This window comes from Athene cunicularia (genome assembly GCF_003259725.1).
Source record: "Athene cunicularia isolate RWA chromosome 5 unlocalized genomic scaffold, athCun1 chr5_part1, whole genome shotgun sequence".
NCBI lineage: Eukaryota > Metazoa > Chordata > Aves > Strigiformes > Strigidae > Athene > Athene cunicularia.
In genome coordinates this window covers 42918955-42928546 of record NW_020799101.1, presented here as the reverse complement: position 1 = coordinate 42928546, position 9592 = coordinate 42918955, and the positions used below count along the sequence as shown (strand labels likewise).

The window sequence follows — 9592 nt, the reverse complement described above, 5'->3', positions numbered from 1 at the left end:
GGGAGCGCTGGCACAGAGGGGTCGCCGCGGGGTTTGGCTGCTTTGCTCGCTGGAGGGGTCGGGTCGCTCTGCCTCTCCGAGATGGAGTTTCTGAAGCGCCTCGGCGGAACATGGGCGCGTTCCTTTCGCTAACCTCGCGGAAACGCTGTCGGGACTCCCAGTTGTAGGAGCTGGGAGGAGAGCGGGGTTTGTGAATCTTGCCAGTAACACAGCAATATGGAAGTCTTCCTTGTAGCCATGCGTCAGGCAAAAAGAGGGATATTATTTAATCTTGTCTGCATCAACCTCGTGTGGAAGGTGGTACTGGATTTTCAGCCGATTGAGCTTATTTTCAGTACTTGTAAAAGTCAGCATTTTAATTAACAAACAGTGACCTTTGCTTATTCAGAGCTTACTTGAGTAACAGGTATGAGACATCCTCTGTCACCTAGCTTTACTGGGTGCTTTGCTCAGTTGCTTTGTCATGTGTTCTGGCCTAATCTGTGGGACAGCCAGAATATGAGTGCCTCCTGTTGTGGTGAGGTAAGAGGAAACCAAAGTTGTTGGCTGTGCCTTCCGAGCTCAAGCTCCGCCCTCTTAGGCAACACAAGTGAGAGGTCCTCTTGAGTTTGGACGCGGTTGTTTGATGTGAAGCTGGAACTGGGTTTTTTCCTCATTTTTAAAAGTTCAGATTAATTTATTACAGGAGCAAAGAATTCACCGAGATGTTCTTTCCCCTTTTGCCCCTGTACTCTGGGACAGCAGTGGGATAGCTGACCTTTTTAGTGCAGGGCTTGCTTTTGCATTTGGCGTGCCGTGCACATTATTAATAGAAATCATTTGCTCACGCAGGTCCACAGAGTTGGATTCTAACTGGAACTGGTTTCAGCTGAGGTGTATGCAAGTGGGCAGCAATGCCAACGCGGTGAGGAGCCTCTGTAGGCATTTTGCTTGCTTTCCCTTTCGCTAATCCCATCCTTTGTTTCTTATCTCTTTTCTCTGTGTGGCTTTTGGCGTACCAACCTCTCTATCTTTTTTGGAAATGTGGAATGACGGGAGGTCTCTGTCAGCTGTGCTTGGAAGTCAGGCTGTGACATTCGAAAGCATTGCTTTTCACTGTGCGGGTTTGTTACTTCCTTATGTCTCATTTAAATGTGAGAGACACGGTCTCCTTGAAGGGAAGGGGTTAGTAACACTGATCAGTTTGAAAGATCACGCTCAGCGTTGTGACTTGGAAGCATCCTCCTGTGGAGGACGGGGATGGTTTTCTTAGCCCTCTGAGGCCTGGAGAGAGACTTCATGGAGAAAGCTGATCAGTGAATGGTTGGTTCATGCTCTGTGCACAGTGTTATATCCCTTGTCTTTGGGAAGCTTCCTTTTTCCATTGAGTTTGAGTTAATTTTTCTCACTTGCTTGAGTCTGATCTCGCAGTCTGGAGGCTGAACGTCCGTCTCTTTTTCAGACTGCTTTCTTCCGCCAGCACGGCTGCACTACCACAGATGCCAATGCGAAGTATAACAGTCGAGCTGCCCAGATGTACAGGGAGAAGATCCGGCAGCTGGCAAGTGCTGCCATGGCCAAGTATGGCACTGATGTAAGTCTGAGCAGCTCTCTGCCATTAGACATGGAGCGCTGGATGCTGAGTCTTGTAGGGTATCTCTCTTTCTTTTTCACCACCTCTCCTTTCTTCAGCTGCTTATAGATGGACTGAGTGGAGCCCCTGGGCACTCCCCTGACAAGAGCGATGCTGATTTCTTCATGGAGCACACACAGGTGAGAGGAGCTGTCTAAACCAGACAACCTTAACGGCTCTCAAATAGCCAGCTATTCAGGCAAGAGCAGTCCCACTTGGTTTGGAAGGACTCCAAGTTGTATACTTGTTCAATATTAATGCGAAGGAACTAAAATTCAGTCATTGGCCTGGGATATAGTCACAGATCTAAAGAATCCCTCGTGGGGCCTGTAATATCCATGTCCTTTGTTTTTGAGACCATCTTTGTCTTTAAGGAGTACTCGGTGCTACCAGCTACTCCCTGGAAAACACTTAGAGAGCTGCATTAATGCACAGTCTCTTTGTACAGTTAAAGCAAGGGCTGGCTGTTACTTTGAACCTCTGGTTTAGTCAGCTTTAGTCAGTGCATAGACCCTGGTAAAGTGGATTTGGGCAATTGTTTGCACTAGGTGGACTTTATCAAGTGAGTAGAGTAAAATTAGAACTGGCTGTGTGGAAATAAAGCCAGTGAAGCCGACAGTATTTATTTTCTTCAGGGAAACTCATTCACACTCTTTCTCCCAGGTTTAAACTCATCATCTTAACCTGGAAAGTCTTCACAGTAGTCAACTCTGATACTGCTGTCAAGTGATGCTGTCGTTCCTTCTGGCTTTCCATGTTTTTTTTTTTTTTTTTTTTTGTCCCTGCTAAGGGAATGTGGACTTGTCCATACGTTGTCTTCAGTGAAGGTATAGTCTGGAGTTTGGAAAATGCTTCCTTTGGCCTAAAACTGAATACAGGTCACTAAACCTCAAGTACTTAAGTTCAGGATTGTTGGATTTGTTGATCTTCTGCAAATTGCTGGAATCTCCTTGCAGTCTTCCAGTACCTGGGGTGTAGCAGATGCCAGCCAGAATCCTGCAGAGTCTTCCCTGGAGCTGGAAAAAGCAGCAAAATCATCAGAAGGCAGTGAAGTGTCGAGTGAGTTTTCCTGCTGAATAATTTTCCCAAGAACCTGACTTCATTTCCAGGAGCATTCACTTCTGTAGCACAGTTGGAAGGGCTGAGCTCTTCCTTTGGTTCAAACTTGGAGTGGAACCTGTGTGCACTCTATGAGTAGTTAAATTAGTGGAGACTTCTGAAAACACTGTTCTGTTCAGGATCACTTCTCCACTTTTCCTGAAATCCACACAAAACTCTGTTGGGGGTTAGCTGCCCCATTTCCATGCTTCCAGACATAATTGTTTGTTTTAAAGACTCTTTTTCTATCTCTTGAATTTGGTGGGTCTGGAAATGATCTATGAGTATAAAGCAAAAAACCTGTTTCTAGAGTGAACAACAAGGAGACTGAGAATCTGTAATTTGAAACAGCTTTGCGTATTCCCCTGCAGAGCGTTTGCTTGCTTTTAATGTGTTAAGAATACTGCAGAGGGAATAACTTCCTCTGTGGGGACATGAAGTTGTTGTGTGTGGGAAATTGCATGTTTCAAGCTTGTTTGGGGTGGGGGCAGAGGAGGTAAAAGAGATGTAGTAGGACTGTGAGCACACTGAAAAGAAAGGGGTTAAGAATCTCTGCTAAATTTTCTCTTCTGGTTTTACGTCCATAGATACCAGCCAGGGCCCCTCTACTGACTTGTTGAGCACGTCTCCTAAAGCTCCTCTAGGTAAGTAAGACTCTCTGCTATCTCTCAGATCAGTCTTGCTCTTATATCTAGTGTTCAGTAGTAAGTTCAATAGAGCTGGAACTGATGAGCTGATTTCCAGAACGTCTAAAGGAGCTCGTCTTCCTGTGGAGCTTGTACTGAGGATTTCCCTAAACCCCAAAACCAAGCCACAGTTTACTGGAGGTTTCCTCCTCCTTTGGATGATTGAGTTCAAAGCTGTCACCATCCCAAAAGCTTGTTTTCATTTTTTGAGCTTTGGACAAAACTTGGCATTTATATATCTTTGACTTGGCTGATCAGAGCCACATGGCTATGGTGTTTGGTTTTGTTTTTGTTTTTTTCCCCTCAGAAGTTTTGGAGGCAAATTAATTTTTGGCTTCCAGAGTAATAGGGATTTGTATCTGATTCACCCCTGCCATTACTGTCCTGGCTGCACACATAGCATCTAACTGGAGCCTCTTTCCTTATTGAGAGTGTGTGCCTAGCTGTTCTGGCTTAACCCCAGCCAGCAGAGCCCCACCCAGCTGCTCACTCACTCCCCCCTGGTGGGATGGGGAGAGAATCAGAAGAGTAAAAGTGAGAAAACTCGTGGGTTGAGATAAAGACTGTTTAACAGGTAAAGTGAAAGCCATGCGCACAAGCAAAGGAGAACGAGGAATTGATTCACCACTTCCCATGGCAGGCAGGTGCTCAGCCATCCCCAGGAAAGCCAGGCTCCATCATGTAACGGTTACTGGGGAAGACAAACGCCATTACTCTGAGCATCCCCACCCTTCCACCTCCTTCCCCCAGCTGTATGTGCTGAGCACGGCATCACACAGTGTGGGACATCCCTGGGGTCAGCTGTCCTGACTGTGTCCCCTTCCAACTTCTTGCGCCCCTCCAGCCCACTCAGGGGTGGGGTGGGGTGAGGAGCAGAAAAGGCCTTGGCTCTGTGTAAGTGCTGCTCGGCCATAAAAAACATCCCCATGTTACCAACACCGTTTTCAGTACAGAACAGCCCCATACTAGCTGCTTTGAAGAAAATTAACGATCCCAGACAACCCCAGCCCACAGTGGATTCATCCTGGGTGGAAAGCCTGTGTCCTCAAGTGTCTGTTTATTCCCCGTGTTTTATGTCTCTTCCTCAGACATGTCCATGTATCTGTCAACACAAGGGCCTGCTCCTGCCAGAGGTAACTGGCTAATGGCTGGCCTGCGCTGGCTGCTTGTGGCAACTCTGCCTGCCCCTTCTGTGATTCTGCTTTCAACTCTAGCTTCCTGTGCTTGGAGAGAGAGAATGAGCCAAAGCTTCCATCTAGCCATGATATCCAATACAGTAGTATTGGGATTGAAACCAGCTATTCCATATCAGGAAAGGGATTGTATTGACATTTCTGTTAAATGTTCCCTGACAGTAATAAAAAAAGCCCCCAAACAACTCTGAATGAAATGTTAGGAACAGCGAGCTGAAAACAGTCTTGGATAGTGGGAATGTTTTGAACCCCTTTATTTCAAAAACTTACGGTGAGACTAGAGAAGAGACAGGAAAGGCTGTTAAGAATGATCTAAAGTATGGGTATGACAAAAGTCACATGGATATAGAAAGTAAGAGGACACTACTGTGGAAGAAAAGCCCAACAAGGGCAATAAAAGATTTTGGAGCTACATGTTGGAAGATGGGAAAATGTCCTGGGCAGTCCCTCTCTGTTTGCTTTGTTCCTTCACTTTTCCCCAGGCACCTGCTGCTTGGCTGGACCGTGGCTGGTTTTGCAAGCGCGGCATGCTTTGTGCCCTCAGAGTGACAGGTTCCTGGGGCAAGGTGTTGGGGAACCTGTTGCTTTTACAGCTTGCTGCACTTTAGATCCATTTTGTTGTTGGTCTGTTCATGTAAACATGACTTTAGGGTTCTTGCTCCTTTGTCCCCAAGGCATCGGTGAGGCACTGACCTTCATATGGCTCTGAAGCTGCATATTTCTTGGGTTTATGTATGGAATAAATGTAGTCTTCCTCTGGTTACCCTGATCCCTACTGGATAGGGTCACCAACTGCATGACACTTGAAGGAGCTATTCAAAGGGTCTTAATTCACTTAGAAGTTTTGCCAGCAACAGACCTGCTTCTCTAGGCCACCAGCCTATAATTGTGGAGCTTCTGAGTGCATCTTTCGTGGCTGGGTGAAGTCATCCAGGCTTCTGATGTGAAGCTGCATGGTGTGCCCTGGACTCTATAGCAGCTGGACTGTGGTGGATGTTTGTGTGGGTTGCTGACTAATTTTGGCTGCTTACATTTTCAGTTCTGCTTATTTGCTGCTTCTGTCCTCTTGCAGAACTTAAATCCTCCCTCATTGGAAAGAAGAAGCCAGGAGCTGCCAAGAAGGGGGTATGTCTGAGCTCTTGTTTTATGGAGAGGAGGTAGAGTGTGTCTCATATTACTGCCGTCCTTTTCTTGGCCCTTGCTTTCTGCCCTTAACGAAGCTGCGTACCAAGAGATCTGTTTGGGGAAGAAAGAGCTTTGTTTATATTACTGCTTGTTTTGAAAGATAGCTTATGTACTAAGGGATAAAACCAATTAGGTTTTGCATCATTACTCCTTGTGGTCTGAAGTGTATGCAGCTGATCTCTCAGCACTGGCCACTGGTGGGTTAACTCCTGCATGTTCTTCCATACTCTGCTGCACGCTGTGGTTGGGTCTGTAGGTTGTGACTATACATGGAGACCGAAGGCCTGATCAGTGCAGCAAGGAGTAGGATTCTGGATTTCTTCTATGATGAACAATCTAGGGTGAAGAAATGGCAATATTTTCGGTTTTGTTTTTCAAGTTGGGTGCGAAAAAAGGTCTTGGAGCCCAGAAAGTGAGCAGCCAGAGCTTCAGTGAGATTGAGCGGCAAGCCCAGGTGGCAGAACAGCTGAGGGAGCAGCAGGCAGTGGAGTCCAGGAAACAAGCTGAGGAGTCCATGTAAGTGCCCTGTTTGTACTGAATACCTTCCATACATACGGCTGAAGGAATATGAGGTTAATGCTGTTCACCTTGGGACCACCTAATGTGAGTACAGAACATGCTGCAGGATAGGATGAGCAGTTGCTATAGGCCAGTATGGCCCTTACAACAGGGCACAAGTTTATGTTCCATATTTTATTCCAATTAGCATCCCTGGAAGAGTTAAAGGAGCAGATACAGAAGTATTTTGTGTTTCTGCTGACCTTTGGACAGGACTGAAAAAGGCTAAGGCTGAACTGGATGGGTCACTCTGTTGGGGAAGTGGCAGGGAGGCAGCAATGCTTACAGTAAGGAGACACAGTGGATGTGAGTGAATCCCAGTGGATGTGAGATGGGAAGACAAGCAGTAGCTTCTACGTAAGGATTTCTGGCAGAGCTGTTGTGGAAATGAGTGTTTTGATGGGTTGTCAGGGTTACTCTCCCCCTTGCTCGTCCACAGCATGGGATGGGGCAAGGGTAATGAGCTGGTATCAAGTGCAGCTCTTTCCTTTAGAGTCACCTCAATGCGACTGGCTTATCAGGAACTGCAGCTTGATCGGAAGAAGGAAGAGAAGAAACTTCAGAACCTTGAAGGGAAGAAGCGTGAACAAGCAGAGAGGCTGGGCATGGGCTTGGTGTCCAGAAGGTACTTGGCTGTGGATGGCAAAAGAGACAGGTGCCTTGGAAGCACCCTGTTCTGGAAGAGTTTCCTGAAGGGAGGAGCTTGCTGCTCTTGTAACAGCTAAGGAGCCAATTTAAAGTGCTCATATGCTGGACTATGCTTAAAAATGCTTCGGGTGCCAGAAGGAATGGGCAATCTGTTCAGAGGTTCTGGTTCTGATTTGAGCTTTTCCAAAGATGCACGTGGCCTGTCAGCATCTAGAGCCCTGCTGCTTGAGAGATGTCCCCCTGCAGCACACTACCTGTAAGCCCCCTGTCTCAAGACTTTGGAGGGAGTCAGGACAAGTTTAGATTAAGTGTTGAAGGGGGCTGGCATCCCACACCTCTCCCTTGAGACTTGTGGCACCTGCCCTGCCCATGAAGGTCAGGCTTAGTTTTGAGGCAGACTGGTTGGAGGGGCTGGGTGCTGCCAGACCCATCGGCCCTGACTGCCTGTTTATTGTGCTAGTTCTGTTTCACACTCGGTGATGTCTGAGATGCAAGTAATTGAGCAGGAGACGCCGCTGGCCGCAAAATCTTCCCGTTCCCAGTTGGACTTGTTTGAAGATGCTGGAGGCTTCGCATCTGGACCCCCCAAGTAAGACTTGGTTTCAGGTGTAGTCTTTGGTTTATTCCTGGATTTAATGTCTGGCCTAAATTACCTGTTTTTGGTATCTAGGTACAAATATAATCCCTTCACATTCGAAGATGCATTTAGCTCACGATGGGAAACAGACTCTTCATGGGGTATGGACAAAGAGGAAGAACCTGAGGTGACCATTTCCAGTATTCGGCCAGTTTCAGAGAGGTGAAGTGCCTGTCACTGCTACTGTACCTTCCCTTGTGTGCGGGAGAAAAGGATAGGTCTGGGAGCTGTGGGGAGAGATGCTGCTGTGTTATGACAGGAGCCTTGTGTCACAGAGGATAACTTGTATGGACAAGGCCAAGAAAAAGAGCCTCCAGTGAAAGAGGCTTGGGCATGTCTTTGCCTATTGTGTCCCTATGTTTGATGCAGCCTTTATGGTCATGAAGCGCTGGCTGTGCTGAGGTGGGGAAGAAGACCACCCTGACAGCAGCCAGCCCCTGAGGATTTGTTGCTTTCCCTTGATCACATGGGGTCTGAGGGAGAAATTCCTTTCTTTACTGTGTTGGTGAGCCAAAACTGAGATATCTCCTCTCTTGTTTCCTCAGACCCACCAGTAGGCGGGAGACAGAGAACAGAGCACCTGTTGTGGAATCCAGTGAAGCTCGGCAGAAGTTTGCAGGGGCTAAAGCTATCTCTTCAGATATGTTCTTCGGGCGGGAGGCAGATGCTGAGGTAGATGCATTCTGCAGTGTTTAAGCTGGCACAGCTCTGGCTTCATCTCCTCCTGTTTGCTCAGGTCTTACTTTGTTGACTTTCTTTATAACCATTTTGTTTTGTGTTCTGCTGCAGTATGAAGCCAGATCCCGACTGCAGCAGCTCTCAGGCAGCAGTGCCATCAGCTCTGCAGACCTGTTTGGAGAGGCCGAGAATGTGCACTCAGGTTTGTTAGTGCTCGGTGGGCTGCGGAAGGGGCAGCTTCGGAGGGCCTGGACTGGGGGGAGGTGCTCTCTGGAGCTCGAGGACTCCAGGCTGACTCCTGCTGGTTCTCGTAGGTGGTGTGTCAATTGGAAATGTCCTGCCTGCAGCTGACATTGCACAGTTCAAGCAAGGAGTGAAATCCGTTGCTGGCAAGATGGCTGTCCTAGCCAATGGGGTGATGAACTCCCTCCAGGTGAGGTTACACTGGCACCTTCAGGCAGGCTGTCATCATGCTTGGGGACTTTCACCATATCCTGGCTTCTGCTGGAATTATCACTGTCTCCACCTGGGACTTTCCACAGATTTGAGGAGACCTGTTTTTTGTAGCTGATGACTACAATAGTTGAGCAATTCTAGGTGGCCAGTGAACTCTACTTGGCCAGCCTTATTCTCCAGCTGGCCAGGACCCCATTGATATGTCTCTTCCCACAAATCTTGTGCAGAACTTAAAAAGTTAAGGTCATTTTACTTCCTGCCTTTGCATGGTGTCCTGTCTAGGTAACCTTGTGCTGCATTCCAATCCCAAACCCCAAGACCTTGTTATCTGTCTTTAGAGTTTGCATTTAAGTGTTGTAGCATGGTATCTCGGTGTGTTTCCTCCCCAGGATCGTTACGGCTCATATTGATGACCCAGGGACTGCAACTCACAGGGAAGCCAACAAGAGGGACTGATACCACCTTCACCTGGAGTAAACTGCAGGATTGACTTTTAGTTTGTCTGGGGTGGGTGGGGAGGGGAGAAGGTAAACAGAGGGGCTCAGGACATGGCTGTGCCCAGGATGCTTTCCAAATATCTCTGGATTCCACTCTATTAAAATGCAATGTGCCCTCATACCCACTGCTATGTACTAGCCAGTGGAGACAGGCCTTCTTCCAGGGTTAACCTCACTGCTGTAAAAGATATGACAGGAACTCCTGGGATCCCTCATCAGTGCTCCTGTCGTTGGCCCATACCTTAGCTCATCAAGTGGCAGAGGAAAGGGGAACGCTATTTTTCTGAACATGATGTTACCTGGTTCCTGTGGACGTGACTTTTTTTTTTTTTTTTTTTTTTTTT

General features: G+C 47.5%; 1 protein-coding gene across 1 annotated transcript; it reads left to right on the top strand.

Moving 5' to 3' along the window:
• The first annotated feature begins 110 nt into the window (after nt 1-110).
• On the top strand, nt 111-9552 carry ARFGAP2 (ADP ribosylation factor GTPase activating protein 2). Its single transcript, XM_026849342.1, has 16 exons — nt 111-163; nt 634-904; nt 1442-1573; nt 1672-1752; nt 2569-2671; nt 3298-3354; nt 4485-4529; nt 5662-5714; nt 6154-6290; nt 6826-6957; nt 7441-7569; nt 7651-7779; nt 8163-8289; nt 8407-8497; nt 8610-8728; nt 9141-9552. Exons 1-16 carry the CDS (start codon nt 111-113, stop codon nt 9159-9161), a joined length of 1680 nt encoding a protein of 559 aa, XP_026705143.1. The 3' UTR covers nt 9162-9552.
• The last annotated feature ends 40 nt before the right edge of the window (nt 9553-9592 follow it).

Coding starts and splice junctions, on each gene's coding strand:
- ARFGAP2 (XM_026849342.1), top strand. CDS start 111: ATGGGCGCGTTCCTTTCGCTAACCTCGCGGAAACGCTGTCGGGACTCC. Junction 3,355..4,484: donor GTCTCCTAAAGCTCCTCTAG/GTAAGTAAGACT, acceptor TCTCTTCCTCAG/ACATGTCCATGTATCTGTCA. Junction 7,570..7,650: donor TTCGCATCTGGACCCCCCAA/GTAAGACTTGGT, acceptor TTTGGTATCTAG/GTACAAATATAATCCCTTCA.